The following is a 17,812-nucleotide window of genomic DNA, read 5'->3' on the forward strand; positions in this document are numbered from 1 at the left end:
TACTACAGCAGCATCCACAAAAAGCTTCAGTGAACTTCCGATGTTATCCACAAGGTCATTTATATATATTGTGAACAGCAACAGTCCTACGACACTCCCCTGTGGCACACCTGAAACCACTCTTACTTCGGAACACTTCTCTCCATTGGGAATGACATGCTGCATTCTGTTATCTAGGAACTCTTCAATCCAATCACTCAATTGGTCTGCTCTTACTTTGTTCCTTAAACAACTGGGGGGAACTGTATCAAATGCCTTGTGGAAGTCAAGAAACACGACATCTACCTGGGAGCCCGTGTCTATGGCCCTCTGAGTCTCATGGACGAATAGCGTGAGCTGGGTTTCACACGATCGTCTTTTTTGAAACCCATGCTGATTCCTTCAGAGTCGATTTCTAGTCTCCAGAAAAGTCATCATACTCGAACATAATACATGTTCCAAAATTCTTCAAGTGATTGTCGTTAGAGATATAGGTCTATAGTTCCGCACATCTGTTCGATGTCCCTTCTTGAAAACGGGGTGACCTGTACCCTTTTCCAATCTTATGGAAAGCTATGCTCTTCTAGAGACCTCTACGGTACACCGCTGCAAGAAGGGGGGAAAGTTCCTTCGCGTACTCTGTGTAAAATCGAACTAGTATCCCATCAGGTCCAGCGACCTTTCCTCTTTTGAGCGATTTTAATTGTTTTTGTATCCCTCTGTCATCTGTTTTGATATCTACCATTTTGTCATCTAGAGAAGGAACTACAGTGCAGTCTTCCTCTGTGAAACAGCTTTGGAAAAAGACATTTAGTATTTCGGCCTTTAGTCTGTCATCTTCTGTTTCAGTACCATTTTGGTCACAGAGTGTCTGGACATTTTGTTTTGATCCACCTACCGCTTTAACATAAGACCAAAATTTCTTAGGATTTTTCTGCCAAGTCAGTACATAGAACTTTACTTTCGAATTCGTTGAACGCCTCTCACATAGCCCTCCTCACACTATATTTCACTTCATCTAATTTTTTCTGCAAGGCTTTGGCAATTTTTATGTTTGCTGTGAAATTGCCTTTGCTTCCGTAGCAGTTTTCTAACTCGGTTATTGAACCACAGTGGCTCTCTTCCATCTCTTACGATCCTGCTTGGCACATACTCATCTAATGCATATTGTACGATGGTTTTGAAATTTGTCCCACTGATCCTCAATACTCCCTGTTCTTGAGATAAAAATTTTGTGTTGAGCCATCAGGTACTCTGAAATCTGCTTTTTGTCACTTTTGCTAAACAGAAAAATCTTCCTACCTTTTTGAATATTTCTATTTTTGGCTGAAATCACCGATGCTGTAACCGCTTTTTGATCGCTGATTCCCTGTTCTGCGTTAACTGTTTCAAATAGTTCGGGTCTGTTTGTCACCAGAAGGTCTAGTATGTTATCGCCACGAGTCAGTTCTATGTTTAACTGCTCAAGGTAGGTTTCAGATAATGCACTTAAAAAAACTATTCAGTCCTATGTGTACCCTATTCTTCAGGGGGGTGAAAGCTGCAGCCCACAGCAGACGTTGCTTCCCTGGGCTCCCCACATGGCTTTTGGCAACACAAATTTCCTCACCTAGTAACTTGCAGCACAAGGTTCCACTGTTACTCATGTTATTAACTCTCAAGCTCAGCAAGTAAGGGAATCTGTCTGACAGTTCTAGTGTTATTGGAAGTATTATGTGTACCATATTATTATCGTTCAGTCATTATAGTGTTTCCATGTGCTTTGTTGGTAGATATCAACCCTGTAGCATGACAGCAACAACCAGCAATTGGGATACCAATTCGATTCTACACAGAGTACGCGAAAGAACTTGCCTCCTTCTAACAGCCGTGTACCGCAAGTCTCTAGAGGAACGGAAGGTTCCAAATGATTGGGAAAGAGCACAGGTAGTCCCAGTCTTCAAGGAGGGTCATCGAGCAGATGCGCAAAACTATAGACCTATATCCCTGACATCAATCTGTTGTAGAATTTTAGAACAATTTTTGCTCGAGTATCATGTCGTTTTTGGAAACCCAGCATCTACTCTGTAGGAATCAACATGGATTCCGGAAACAGCGATCGTGTGAGACCCAACTCACTTTATTTGTTCATGATACCCGAAAATATTAGATACAGGCTCCCAGGTAGATGCTATTTTCCTTCACTTCTCGAAGGCATTCGATACAGTTCCGCACTGTCGTCTGATAAACAAAGTAAGAGCCTACGGAATATCAGACCAGCTGTGTGGCTGGATTGAAGAGTTTTTAGCAAACAGAACATAGCATGTTGTTATCAATGGATAGACGCCTACAGACGTTAAAGTAACCTCTGGCGTGCCACAGGGAAGTGTTATGGGACCATTGCTTTTCACAATATATATAAATGACCTAGTAGATAGTGTCGGAAGTTCCATACGGCTTTTCGCGGATGGTGCAGGGAGTGGCAACTGACTCTTAACGTAGACAAATGTAATGTATTGCGAATACATAGAAAGAAGGATCCTTTATTGTATGATTATATGATAGCGGAACAAACACTGGTAGGAGTTACTTCTGTAAAATATCTGGGAGTATGCGTGCGGAACGATTTGAAGTGGAATGATCATATAAAATTAATTGTTGGTGAAGCGGGTACCAGGTTGAGATTCATTGGGAGAGTCCTTAGAAAATGTAGTCCATCAACAAAGGAGGTGGCTTACAAAACATTCGTTCGACCTATACTTGAGTATTGCTCATCAGTGTGGGATCCGTACCAGATCGGGTTGACGGAGGAGATAGAGAAGATCCAAAGAAGAGCAACGCGTTTCGTCACAGGGTTATTTGGTAACTGTGATAGCGTTACGAAGATGTTTAGCAAACTCAAGTGGCAGACTCTGCAAGAGAGGCGCTCTGCATCGCGGTGTAGCTTGCTCGCTAGGTTTTGAGAGGGTGCGTTTCTGGATGAGGTATCGAATATATTGCTTCCCCCTACTTATACCTCCCGAGGAGATCACGAATGTAAAATTAGAGAGATTAGAGCGCGCACGGAGGCTTTCAGACAGTCGTTCTTCCTGCGAACCATACACGACTGGAACAGAAAAGGGAGGTAATGACAGTGGCACGTGAAGTGCCCTCCGCCACACACCGTTGGGTGGCTTGCAGAGTATAAATGTAGATGTAGATGTTAGCCACATCTCATCTTGTAAGGGTGTAACGGCTCATTACTGTTTTGTATTCTGATATTTTCAATCGGTAATCTGCTTAAGAACTGAATTAGTATGTGATGTAAAAAATTGAAGCTACTGTCATCTTGAAAACTGGTTTAAACAAAACAGTGCTTTACTAGGCATTGTCTTATTGGAGGTAGTATGTCCTTGCCTTCCTCTAATGTTTGTACTGACATGTCCAGCTGGACAAGCTCATCGCTGTATGGATCTGGGAAATACGTTTGCATTAGATAAATAAAAACACATTTTTCTTTGTCTTTGTATTGACCAACTAGGATCATACAGCAACTTCACTTCCTCTTCTTTCTTTGTTCCCTATTTTTCCAGTACTCCATCTTCTCCAAATGCTGTCGTTTCATATCTTCTGTCCATGTTGTTCCTGATTACTTATTTGCTCTGCCTTCAAAGCCTTCTAAACTTAGCATTTTGTTCTTAAAAAGGTTTCTTTCTGGTATTTGTGATTCTTTAGTGTTTGTTCCTAGTTCTTTTCTTATTTCTGTCATCCATACTATTGTTGATTTGTTTTTCCAGAAAAACAGGAATATTTGTTTCGTTAACCTGTTCTCATTCATGTGGTAGTGGTGTCTAAAGATGATTAACCTTCACTGTGCCATTACTTTTGATGTTTTTTGTGTATTTTGGTAGATATTCTTATTTTCCAGCCATCTGTTGTTTGTATTGCACCCAATATTTTTCTAATAACGCATCTTTCAAATGTCTTGATTCTGTCCAGATTATACTTCATTGATAAGCATTCATATGCATATAAACATTCTGGTCTTATGGCTGTGGTACAGTGTTTTACTTTTGTTTTTCAAGATATGCATTTCTTATTGTATTTGTTTTTGTCAAACCATATCCTTTATCCAAGAAAAATAATGAATTTTTGAAAATATAATGTAATGGAATGTATAAAAAATTACTCACAGTGACAGCAGGAGAACACACACACATATAAAGGTTAAGGAAATTTGCAAGCTTTCGGAGCCAGTAGCTCCTTCCTCTGGAAGAAGGGTTGAAGAGGAATGAAGAAAGATTAAGAAAAAGGACTGGCAGGGTTTAGAAAATGAGGAGAGTTTGGAAAAGTCACCCAGAATTCCGGGTCGGGGGAGATGGACTGGACAGAATGAGAAGGAATTGTTGGAGGCTGCAACAGAAAAGATTTGAAAATGTGAGAGCTTGGAGGTGGAAGATAGCAAGACACAGATTACTGAAAAAACATTAGCTCTTATTAACCCTTGAACGATATTTTGGCAATAGTCTCTGCTAGGACACTAACTTCATATGAACTACTTGCGTCTTCCCCCACGCACACGACTTGTTGATATAGCGCTTGCCAAAAGACCACATAGAAGACTTGCATTGTGCATGAAAGATTGTACCAAACGTGATATAAATGCTTTTAATGTCAAGTGTGTTAAATGAGAGGAGCTCTGTGAAGACTGTGGCATATGGGTGAAACTCATTAAGGACTGAAGCAAGTTCCAAGACAGAGCCTGTATAATGAGCATGTAGACAATTGCTTACAATGAACCCCTTTTTTCGGGGTGGCATGCACTTACCCACATGTGGACACCAAGTGGGCCCCCGGATTGGACTCCTGAGTCACCAACAAAAGTACCTGCATGACATTACTTGAATCTTCTTTGAGAAACTGTAGACCATTGATGAAATAAGTGAAAACTCTCTTATTTATTGTGTTTCCATTTCTTCAAAACATTTCCTTGTTGGTTATTTGAGCTGCAACAATTCTGTCTTCCTTCTTGTACATACATTAGCCGATACTTATTTGCAGGACTTCTCTGTTATAACCTATCTAGTAGCAAACACTGACAGTGTGATTTATATTTAAAGTATTTTGTATAGTTTGTATTTGTTGACTATATCTGTTTGATGATATAATTTTTCTAATGCCACATTTCTGCATCATTTGGTTACATGCTTTAATTTTAATTTATTCTCAAAAGTTACTATTTTTGTATGAAATCTTCATACTTTTTATCACTTTTGTTACATTTAATAGTTAATGATGTATGATTAACTGTATGTGTTCTCATTATTCTCTACTTTTGATTTTTCCTTTACAATTAGATTTTGTAAAAATATCAGCATTTTGTGAAGCAGATTACCTTTCTTCAGTTATAACTGCCTTATCAATAAAATTTACTTCTTTTTCCAAAGCTTGAAGATAAGAAAGAAAAGGAGTACCAAGAATTAATGGGGAAGAGACCACCATCAATTGTTGCAACTGATCTCACACGGGAAGCAAATAAATATCATGAAGCCCATGCCAAAGCATCAGAATCAAACCAGACACTTCACAAGGCAATGACATTACATATTAGCAATTTGCGAATTCTCTCTCTTCCGTTACCAGACCTTAAGAAACAAATACCAACCATCAGCAATATGAACAGTATGTATTTCTTAGTATTGCTTAAATTTCATAAGTAGGATTTGGTAATTGTGTCATTACATTATTGTTGTTATTATTATTATTATTATTATTATTGATGCAGCTCCTGAGGATGAAGCATCTATTAAGGAATTACAACATTTGATTGACAAGGTAGATGAAATGAAAAAACAGCGAGCTACTTTAGCTGCACAGCTGAGAGAGTCAGTCTGTCAGGACGACATTACTCGTCAGCTTGTTACTCGCACTGGTGAGTCACTTGAAACCATATTCAGTCAGGAGATGCAAAAACATCAAAAATATGTAAGTAATATGACAAGCCACAGGTTTGAGAACATCATACAAGTTGCATTGTAGCCGAAGTGTTGTTGTTATTGCTATCTTGTTTACAGGAAACCATTATTGAACAGAATTTAGCTGCACAAGAAAATATTTTGAAAGCACTTACGGAAGCATATGCAAAGTGTGCAGGCCCAAGAAAAGCTGCTATGGATACAATCCGAAAACGTGAAGCCACTATTAATGCATTGATATCTTCTTATGACGCATATGAAGACCTACTTGCGAAATCAAACAAAGGTCTCGAATTTTATCGAAAACTGGAGACTAATGTTACAAAGCTACTGCAGAGAGTTAAAGGAACCTGCAAGGTGCAGGATGAGGAACGTGAACAGATACTTGCAAAGAACAATAAGAAGATACCAAGACAGGATATAGAAAAGCCAAGTATTGATTCTGGTGGTCCAAAGTTGAGAGACTATCTTCAGAGTATGAAGGGTACATTGCCCACTGGAAGCTACTCTACCTCTCAGATTTTTACTCTGCCTTCTAGCACAGCAATGCCAGCAAGCAGTACAACAGGCATTGGAGGGCAACTTCCAGCCTCCTATACAGCAGAAAGTGCAGGGAGCAGCGAGAATCTTGCAGGTCCATTACCATGGGTCCCACCTGTAAGACCAGCTCCTGTGGGCTCAGAAGGTACAACTGAAACTTGCGGCACAATTACAAAGCAGGACACACTGTACCAACCCACTACATCTCCTGGTATTGCCAAACCTGAAATGAGTCACCAGACACCTGCATACGTTTCTAGTGCTCCACAATATACTTACAGCACTTCAGGATACCAACCACCTCATCAAATGCCATATACAGGAGATCAATATACAGACTATGCATATGGTCAAACACAACAATACTATCAGCACCAGACAACAGGTTCTCATGTTTTTCCTCCCACTTCATCAACTCCTAGAGGACCTGGTTCATATTCCAGTGTTGGGTCAAGAGATACAACTAGACATCATGCTGCTAAAAGCGCGGCTTATCAGTATGGCTCAGCATACCACGGTACAGATACAGTGCAAAACCCATACAGTCATTTGCAGACACCACCAATTTCACAAGCTCAGTCAACAAATGTACCACAACCACAAATTGGAGACACTTCGGAAATGTATGCTGGGTACCCACAACACTATCATACACAAGTACATCAGAATTATTCAACAAGTCAACAAGCATATTTACCACAGACAGTACCAACAACAGTACATAGCACTGTGCCTCAACAAACATCTACTTCCGGAATACCTGCAATGGATACAACTAATGAAGGTGGAGTTTCACAGTCGAGTATCTCCTCTGCTGCCCAACATAGCACCACTCCCCAATACAGAAGTACTCCCCAGCACGACACTGCTGTTCAACAGCAGCAACTTTCATATCCAGCACACAGTACCTCATATCCCACATATGATTACAGCAAGTCACAATCTTACCAATATGGGGCAGCTTATGCTGCACAGGATTCTTCTGTTAATGTTCCTTATTACTCAGGAAACACTCAACAACAGGCAGCTCAGTGTGGATGGCAAGAAAACCAGCAAACTTTGATGGGGTCATATGATACAGAACATAAAATACCACCTCATCCTCAGAGTTATCCATCTGTGCAGAAACCACCAGTGATATATCCTCAGTATCAGTGGCAACAGGCACAATCGCAGACACAACAACTACAAAATCAAAATGTATCTTCATATTCTGCAAGTTCCTCAGATGTTGGGCCTACTTCAAGTGCAGTCCAGTACCAAGGTGCTGGTGCTGCACCTTCAGGATCCACCTCTTCCTTACAAACCCAGCCATCTAGCATGCCACAGCAGCAACCATATTATGATAGCATGTATAGTACAGTGTATGCTGCTTCACCTCCATATTCTGTGCAGGCTTCAGTGGCAAGCAGCAGCAACATTGTTGATGCAACCCAGTACCAATACATGGCAGGAGCTGGAACGTCGTCATATACTAATGCTGGGAAGTACGCTACGTCACAAACGAGCTCATTCCAAACAGCTGTGGATGGTCAGACATATGCATCCCAATACAACACAACTCTACCAATTTCTAGTCAAGCATATTCTCATGTTAATTACTACACTGCACCATATGGTTATCAGTATGGTTCAGAAACGATTCAATCAGAATCTCAACCAACAGTGCAAAATGATACATATCAGCAAGGTACAAGTGCTCAACAAGCTGCAGCTCCTTCTCCAATGACTTACATGCAAGCACGGTTCCCAGGTGATGCTACAAATACAACCTTCAGCCTTCAGGGAAGTTCATCAAGTTCTTCAGTAGGGGGCAAGAGTGATAGTGGAGTGTCATCTAATATTGATCTTTTAGCAGGGCTGGACTTCTCGTTGAATCAAAAGCCACTTGTTCCTCAACAGCCTGCAAATGTGTCACCAAAAAAAGAGCAACAAGTTCAGCAAAATGGTGTTGCAAAACAGCAGACTGGTTCCTCAGTGCAGCAAACTGATGGTAGCAACTTCTCACCAAAAAAGGAGATTGTTGCCCAGCAACCGTCTGTGACGATGTTGCAGACACAAATCAGTTCTGTTGTTAATGAGGCTTCGGGAGCTGGAGAGAAGAAACCCCCAGTACTGCCAACAATTCAGGTAAACCTACAGCCATAAAAAATTTTATTTGTTTATACGAGATGACAATTCCTGCACACTCAGAAAGTATTTGCTATAATAAATCTTAGTTGTATGCTGCAATGATAGGACTAACTAAAATGGAAAATTGAGATAGAAGACTATCAAAGGCTGTTCCTTAAGAGAAATAGGAAGATTTAATGAGGAAAAGACTGGATGATAGATTTAGGGATTAGTTTTAAATTTACTGACACACATGCTAGTGAATGTAGATGATGATTCAACAAAAGCCTGGCAAGTAATTTTGCTGTTTTTTTTTTTTTTCCCCAGATTAAACTAGGGTTGTTGGCACACTGTTTTGACACAATTATGAACTGGAAACACAAGATTTATGAAAAATATTAATTTTTACTTCGCATATTGAGAATAATAGCATGCATTAAACTAGGAAAATTATGGACATTAATGAGACTAACCACAAAGGCAGAGAGCACAGATGAGTAGACATAGAAATGACAAATAAAACATTATATGGTAAGACATATGACCTGTATCAGGAAAGTGACAGTGAGAAACACTAAACAGATAAGAGTGGTGTGTATTGCATTTCTACACCTATTTTTAGCTTGTGAATTTATTTGCAATAACATTTTCCAGTGGTTCTCTGTCTATAATCAGCTGGAGCAACAGTTAGGGTTTAGGTGGTTTAAACATTTATTGGAAATGAAATAGTCTTAGCTGAATGGTGCGACTGGTAAAGACTGAATTCACCAGTCACAATAACTATTCTTTATTGCGTAGATTACACTCCTCCCCTCTTTAACAGGGATGGTTCAACCACCTCAGACAAGTGCAGCACCCACGGGAGGAGGCACCGAGCAGCCACCAGAGGAGACTGGAACAAAACAGCATGGCACTCAGTCAATGAACACCAAAAAATGGATCCCGACAAAAGAAGTATGCCATGTTAGCATAGGGAAACACTCACTGGCTGCCACAACTGGTAATGGGGAAGGCCGGGCATAGGAGGGGCTTATGGTAAAGTGTCGAAGAAGTCGCCATCCAAAGACACGCAATGGGGTCAGGTGCATCAGCGGAGATGGTCACGCTAGCTGCAGGGTGGCCATGAAGGAGGCAGTGGCCAGGAACAGTATTGAGAGTTCCAGCTGCCTCAGGGCCAGTGGAGACTTCCAAAGCAGTCACAAGGATGGCTGAAGCTGCGGTGACCAGGAACAGGGTCGCGGGGGCTGGCTACAATATGCTGGCAATGACTGCAGGTCTGGCCGTGACAAGGCCAGCAAAAGTGTTTGCTTCAGCATTGACAGTGGTGAGGACAGGAGGGCCATTTGCAACAGGGCCAACAACAAAAGGCTTGGCATCTGATGGCATCTGGTGTCACATGGAAGGGCTGGGCCCATACCATTGGGGCTTATGGCAAACAGCAGGATGGACAACTACTGGGTGCCGCAAGGCACGACAACATTGCAAACAAGGGTGACAGAAGCTGGCCCACAATCCCACACATGAACTCCTGGAAGCCCCCTCTGAACACTGGTTGTGATCATGCCCACTTTAGAACTGTGGGAAAACCTATAGAATGTGAGTGAGCAGGGAGACACTCCATAACAGATCTAGAATTGCCTGATCCTGGAAAGGAACCGGCAATTGAAAAGACATGGTACACAGAAAGGCAAGAGTTACACAAAGGAACTATTGAACAAAATGTGTGCAGACCATCCAAATATGCCAAGAAATTGCTTCTACTGAGAAAACAGGAACCAGTTGCCAATTAACATCTACCAAAATTGAAATAACCTCACAATTGAACAAAGTTACAGAAACCTAGAAAAGAACAGACTGTGTTCAGAACATGGTGAGCAATTTCACTCTTTTCTAGTATTTAAATACAGACTATCACAACACAATAAACAGGAATATAGTGCCCCACCAAGTTACACTAACAGACAAGAGAAAATGTACTTGTTTGGAAAACACATGATAAATTTTGAAAGAACAAAACCATGTTCCAGCACTACACCAAAAAACACGAAATACACAGGAAGAAGTGGCCTCGTCATCCCTGTCCTGCCCAGCACTGCCACACCCTTGGGAAGAGTGCGAGCCATAGCTGCAACATCCAAGCAAAATGTGTGCATGTTCTTGTGGTCAGCGTGGCAGCATCGGCCTTTCTGTGAAGGTGGGCAGGTGATGGACGAGACCAGGAGTTGGTGCTGCAGCCAGCATACCTTGAGTGGTGTGCCAGAGAGGGCAAATTTTTAGCAGGCCCTGTACTGAGTATTGACGTGTACTGTGTGCTACACCCAATAGAGTCAGCCACATTGCCACTGAAATGACATTAGCGGAGTTGTGTGACTGGTAAAGATTGAACTTATCTGTTGCAATGATAACTTTATTTATTAACCTTGAACTAAACTTAGTACAGCTTCAGAGGGCGACAGTCCAGACTTAAGTACAACTGGAAAGCCTATCTTGATTATGTGTAGCCAGTGCCTCCATGGCAAGATCCATGATCGTGGTGAGCCGAGGTACCGTTGATGACCAGCAGCCGCGTACCACAAGGCTGTGAGCCTGTGGTCATCAGGTTGCAGGTCCAAGTGTGAGAGCAGCTGTTGAGCGTCCAGCGGCTGATGATCCTGGTGAAGGCATGAGGCTGCACTATCTGATAGACAGCAGCAGCTGCAGGCATTGTACTTCAAAGTGTAGACCTTAGATGGCTGACAGTTGGTCTGGAGTTGGCTGCGAAGGGTCTGAGTGGCAACCAAAGTACCTGTTGCAGTGGAATACAGGTGCAGCATCATGTGGACATGTGACAGTGCGTATACGAATATATGCTTGGGACTGCAGTGCTGATTACCATGATCTGCACCCCACCCCCACCCCAATTCTCACCCCAACTCCAATGCTGTGGTGGCTGCAGCTGGGGCGCAGCTCTGTATATACTACAGAAAGGATATTTCTTCAGTGTGCACTACTACAAGGAATATAACAGTATAAAAATACGTATTATGACTGTAAGAGAAAATATCTACAGGGTTCATTAGTAGTAAATGTAATACATATCAGGAAGTTAGTGGAAATAATTGGAAAAAGGGAGTATTCTTTTTCTTGTGGTTTTTTTCTTGCATCGACACGGGGTTAGCATGGTTATCAGTGAATTTAGTATGATTAGTTACCCCTCCCAGGATGGATTGTGTGTACTCCAACTGCCTGTGTGCAGTGTCATTCATGTGAAAGTGGGTAAAAGTTTCCTAATGTTGCTGAATCCATAACCGAGGTGGGACTTCATAACCAGTCCAGTATTCACACTGTAAGTTAAGTAAAAATAAATCCCAGCCAATGGTTCACAATTAATTCACTACAAAATTTACCTGCATTCTTTCTAAAGGGTGTACAAAAAGTCCGGTAACATTTTCAATTATGTATTACACAATAACCAAACATTGTACAGATATCATACATATGTCGTTTTGAGGAGGATCCCTGAAAGTTTTTTTATACCACCCCATTTTCATCATGAAGTTCGTGGATACCTGAACATGGAGCTGTCACATCGATGGATCGACTGTGCTACAGAAGAGGACATCTGTGTCATGAAATGGCCTCCCCGATCACGAGACCTCACTCCATGTGAGTTTTTTCTGTGGGGACACATTAAAGATTTGGTGTATGTACCGCTTCTACCACGTCATGTAGCAGAGCTCCAGGAGAAAATACGGGAAGTGACTGCCACAGTTGACGATGCCTTGCTGGGACGGGTATGGCAAGAATTCAATTACTGTACTGACGTCTTCCGGGTCACTCATGGTTCGCATATTGAATGTTTGTAAAAAAGCTGTCAGAGTATCTCTTCAAAATGCAATATGTGTGACATCTGTGCAATTTTTGGTTCTCGTGCAATAAATAATTGAAAGTGTTCCTGGACTTTATGTACACCCTGAATTTAGATATCCCCTCAGAATATCACAGTTGAAAATTACCTTCTCAGAACATCTCATGTTCTGCCATCCAGGAGGTTTAAACCTTCAAATTACTTCACTGCTCTTCTTTTTCTCCATTCACATTCATCCCTTTTTCCTTTTTGCTCACTCATTGTTCCTGCCTGCCCCCACCCCCGTCTCTCTCTCTCTCTCTCTCTCTCTCTCTCTCTCTCTCTCTCTGGTGTTATCTTTTTTATATTTCCCTCCGTTCATCCCTTCTTATTACCCCCATCAGGGTATGCACACATTACCTTGTGTGCATAGTATTGAATAAAATCATGCCATAGCTGAGTGGATTATTCCATTTATATCCGTTTCAAATTATATTTATCGTTCACTATGTAATAATCGTCATTTAAAATATTGTCAGACAGCAGCCTTTCTGTAGCACACATATATTGTCAGACTGCAGCCCTTCTGTAGCACACATTCTATTAAGTAGAGACCTTTTTTTGGTTAGTGTATTTATGGCAAGAAGACAATGATCTATATTATTGGATTATTGGTGCCAAAAGATGTTATGGTTATTACAAATAAATCTTTAAAATTAAATTTATCATAAAAATTATCCCAACTACGGCTCTGTTCATTTCACATATGTTGGAAGAAGAATTTCAGTTTGTATAACAAAATTTATCAGTAACTCCAATATTCGTACTGCCGCAAATACTGAAGAAAGCATGATCTTTGAAGTCAACTAAAAGTAACTTTATATTCCTCAGTAATGTTAGTTACACACAAAGTGTTAATGTGTTAGTCATGTGAACTCACAGCACTGACCTTAGTTTGGTTCAAAATGGTTCAAATGGTTGTGAGCACTATGCGACTCAACTTCTGAGGTCATCAGTCGCCTAGAACTTAGAACTAATTAAACCTAACTAACCTAAGGACATCACACACATCCATGCCCGAGGCAGGATTCGAACCTGCGACCGTAGCGGTCGCTCGGTTCCAGACTGTAGCGCCTAGAACCGCACGGCCACTCCGGCCGGCACTTAATTTTGGAATGAGATGGCTCTTGAAATGGTCCACCTTGACACAATAAGCTGCAGGAAAAGTGAACTTATTCACTTCTTAATGAGTAATGCTACTAGTCAATAAGCAGAATAGGACTGTGCTTATCAAATATCACTTTTTTTTTTATGACCAGTCAAAGCAGCATTGGCAAAGTAACCTGAGGACAGAAAACAAGGAATTGGGTTGGTCTTTTTTACTACAAAATCACTTATCATCATCATCCTCATTATCATTGTTGTGATTTCATTTTAAGTTTTGTGTTACATTTAGGTTCCTGAACAGAATGAAGTTTCTGCAGAAGATCGTCAGACTTCAAAAACCCTTGAAAAAGATCCATTTGCTGACCCAGAGGTACTAAACCAGTTTGTTCTGGAAGTTGAAAAGTATGAAAAATTTGTAGAAGGGCTTACAACAAAAACCTTAAATGGACCCACACCACTTGACATGAAATGGAAAGAACTTCTTGAACTACAGGTTTGATTTTGATTTTTTTAAATAAATATGTTGGTTTGTAAATGTAAATTTTTAGCTCGTTAAGCTTTGCATGTTCCCAAGAGGTCAGTTTTAAATTACACCTTAATATAAAGTTTAAGTTAATAGATCTGATCATTCCCTCTTTATTGATACACAGTTTCATCTGGTTATGTCTGCACCACAGTGTGAATCATTTTTGTGCACAAATTAAAGATTGTGGCAGCAAGTAATTTCATTTAAAAGACACTGAAGTGTCCAGACCAGACGCTTCATATATAGCAATCACAAGAAGCAGCAGGATACATTCAAACAAAGAATGATAGAAATGCGTAATCTAACCATATGCCATTTATTGATTGTCTATGTTTTGATGGTACAAGGAGAAATAAAATAAACCAACAGATATGGTTTACGTTAATTTTTATCTTCATTGCCTCTTTTGTTTAGCCTGTTGTCTGTGGTACCAGTTCTATATTGATGCCAGTGTGTTACAGTGTCTTTTGCTACAAAAACACTTTGTCTGCCCGCTGCTCTGTCATTGTGTGTGTAGATCCAGCAGCTGACAAACAACACCCTACATTTGCATCATACCTCACGCTGAGCATCGACAACATTAAGTGTACTACTGGCTCCAGGCTAGATTTTTAGCATCTCCTGCAGAAATGTAAGCTGTTGTTGTGTATTTGTCCAGTTTGAAATCAATTCGATTCCGAGTACAAATGGATTCAGGCAAACTGCGTTTTAAACATAGTAGATGTCCATAAAAAGCCAAAGTACACAGTAAGGATTCCGATGGTTGGCAGCAAGATGAAATTTGATGCCTGCTCACCACTCCCCTCCCAACACTCTTTATTGTTCTCAGCTAAGCTCGTGTCACTGTTCCCCCTCCAAGTCTTCTGTAGTGCTGTGCTTGTGCAACAGTGAAAAACAGACACAGCCATATCTTCTAGGATGCAGGTCATGTGTAACAACAGCAACTAATTTACAAATAAAAGATTGCAATCACAATTCAGTCCATTTCATGAACTTTCGCTTGTCCCACAATCTAGTACCGTCTGTTGGCACTATCTCCACAAAAGTTCTTTCAACTATAATTTATTTATGCGATAAAAATTGCAATCAGTTTAAAGTGATTTCTTTTGTTTGTTACACATCTAATTCTGGATTAATTTTCTTCTACATTTCATCTGAATGTCACCATCTTGTTCTAAAGCTGATTAAAAGCTGGTAACATATTCCCCCAGTATTCTAAAACATGAATTGCTGCTGAGTTTTTATTTGCAACGCACTTTGTGAATCATTAGTTTCTCATAACCAAATAAAATACTGACTTGTAAAGGCTTTTGAAGGGCAAAGTTTTTGCCTTTGTATGACACATTTACTTAAAAAGCAGCATAAATGTATGTGTCAATACATGTATCTGAACTTCTATTGCAAATCTATTAAGATACAACAAAAGTTTGTGAGTTGATCGAGTTTAATGCTATTTCCTCCTGTGTTTCACGAAATTGACATTTTTTAAGCAGAGCATTAGATTGTTGTAGTTTCTACTTCATAGTTTCTCATGTATCCACCCATTGCACTAGTGCCGTGAGTCATATGTCACGTGATTGATTGAGCAAGATCAGTACTGTATCTAGTGCTTCTGCGTATCGGGAAATCTTGAGCCTATTCAAACAAAAGTATTGTGTGCTAAGCTCTACCCTATGGAGCTCTCCAAAATATTTTTATACGAAACCTCAATAGCCAAAGCTTCATCTGTAAATGTAAGACGACCCCTATGTTAATCGATTAAGCACTGCAAAAATGTCTACCTCAGCAGCAGTAGTTAAATCTGCTAAAATAAGGATCGCTTATTTTCCGAATGACAAATTTGGAGGGAGGGGGGGGGGGGACACTCATAATAGGGTAAGTACAGTAACAATGACGTGAGAAAAGGCAGCTGCCCAACATGAAAAGAAAGCATACTGCAGCAGACAGGTACATGGCCAAAACGTGGAACACTTTAACTCGGATGCCTAAGTTGGATTCTTTGTTAGAGCAGATACGTCAGAGGTGCACTTGCAGGCTATTTCAGTTAGCATAGGGAAGGCATAAACTTGAGAAATTGCCACTGTACTTACAATTTCATTTAAATAAAACACAATCAACACATATTAATACTGGCAGGGGTGTAGTGTAATTGATGCATCATTTCCAAGCTTCTTAACAATATCTTTAAGTAAAACACACACACACACACACACACACACACACAACCTGGAATACAGTGTGCTGGGCAGGAACATAGGACAAGTCTTGCACCTGAGTCTTTCACAGGAATATTTTTTGGATAAGTGTGGCATAAATATGGACCATAATTTTTTTTCGATTATATGTGTGGCAGGATATCACTTTGATGAAAGCATGATAAAAAGTAGTCAGTGCTGGTGAAGCCAGAGTAATCTGAAAGAAGATACAAATGCCTTCATCATTTACTACCTTGTGTGTTATCCAAAGGTATCTATTTTTTCCCCCCTGCTGTATTCACTATTTTCATCTCTAAAAGATACCCATTGTTCTTCTGTTGTATTTCTTTTGCCTATTTCTGTCAGTCATTGTCTAATGCTTCTTTTGAAACTCTGACAAACCTCTTGTTCCAGCTTCCATCTCTGTAATTTTCAACCTTTCTGCAGTTTCTTCAGCTTCAAGTTGCATTATATAACCAATAACATATGCGCTGAGTCCACACCTAAATGGGAAATTCTTTGCTTTTCAAAATCTGGTTTCTAAATATATGTCTTACATGCTCTGTCTAAGCTTTCTGGTGTCTCCATGCCTCTCCTATGTACTCAAACTTCTTTCATGATTCTTAAACAAAGTTTTAGAAATGATTAAATTATGTTCTGTACAATATTTTACCAAGAACTCCCACCTTCATTCCTTCCTTTTCCCAGTCCATGTTCTCCTATTATTTTTTTACTCCTCCTTTTTGTGCTACTGCATTCCAGACACCAATCACAAATTTTCATCCTGTAAATTGTACCGAAGAATTTCTTTTACCTAATCATACATACTTTTCAATATGGTTTGGTGACACCAAAGGTAAGTGTCTGCTACACATCAAAAGGTCTGAGGGTTAGTCGCCAGTCAGACCAAGGATTTTTGCTCTCACTCGTTCTCTCTTTCACCTTTGGCAACAATCTATTAATGTGGGAAAACAACAAGTTGCACCATGGTTCGGAGTCAACGTTAAACTGGCTAAGTAAGACAGGTTGAAGATTGGAGGAAGGCAAGGTCACACCACCCATAATAGGAGTATGCCTATAAAAACACTATGGAATTCAAACTAATCCCAGGTTGGTGACACCTTTACCTTTTTTATGTTACTCACTTTACAGCTTCTGCTGATCTAGTACGAATATATACTTGTACTACAGTGTTGGGCTGTGGCCTGGCTGTAATTATTCATTCATAGTGCTGTTCATAGTAATTGGCCTGCATCTGTATTGTCTTGTTCTGACTTTCTCCTGCATAACTCCTGTGGGATTTGGTGGTGTGACAACCCGGTACTTACCTGACCAGAAAATCTTGTCCTTCCTGCCACTGCACTTCATTAAGTTCCTCTACACGTAACTTCAACATATCTGTTTCTCTTTACAAATTCTCTAAGCTACCTGCTTATGTGATCTAATGTTCCATATTCTGACGTGCAGAACACGAGATTTTTAAATTTTATTAATTTATTTATTTATCTTTCCTGTGAAAATTCTCATGAGCAGA

General features: G+C 40.3%; 1 protein-coding gene across 3 annotated transcripts in view; it reads left to right on the forward strand.

Annotated features, from left to right (window-relative positions):
- Window positions 1-17,812, forward strand: part of LOC126260179 (tyrosine-protein phosphatase non-receptor type 23) — a 156,300-nt gene that overhangs the window by 88,660 nt on the left and 49,828 nt on the right. For all 3 annotated transcript variants that reach the window (XM_049957444.1, XM_049957442.1, XM_049957443.1), the window contains exons 10-13: window positions 5,385-5,619; window positions 5,723-5,922; window positions 6,012-8,582; window positions 13,847-14,050. In XM_049957444.1, the coding sequence (XP_049813401.1) occupies window positions 5,385-5,619; window positions 5,723-5,922; window positions 6,012-8,582; window positions 13,847-14,050 (3,210 nt within the window). The remainder of the gene's footprint in view (window positions 1-5,384; window positions 5,620-5,722; window positions 5,923-6,011; window positions 8,583-13,846; window positions 14,051-17,812) is intronic.

This window comes from Schistocerca nitens, chromosome 5, assembly GCF_023898315.1.
Source record: "Schistocerca nitens isolate TAMUIC-IGC-003100 chromosome 5, iqSchNite1.1, whole genome shotgun sequence".
Classification (NCBI taxonomy): domain Eukaryota; kingdom Metazoa; phylum Arthropoda; class Insecta; order Orthoptera; family Acrididae; genus Schistocerca; species Schistocerca nitens.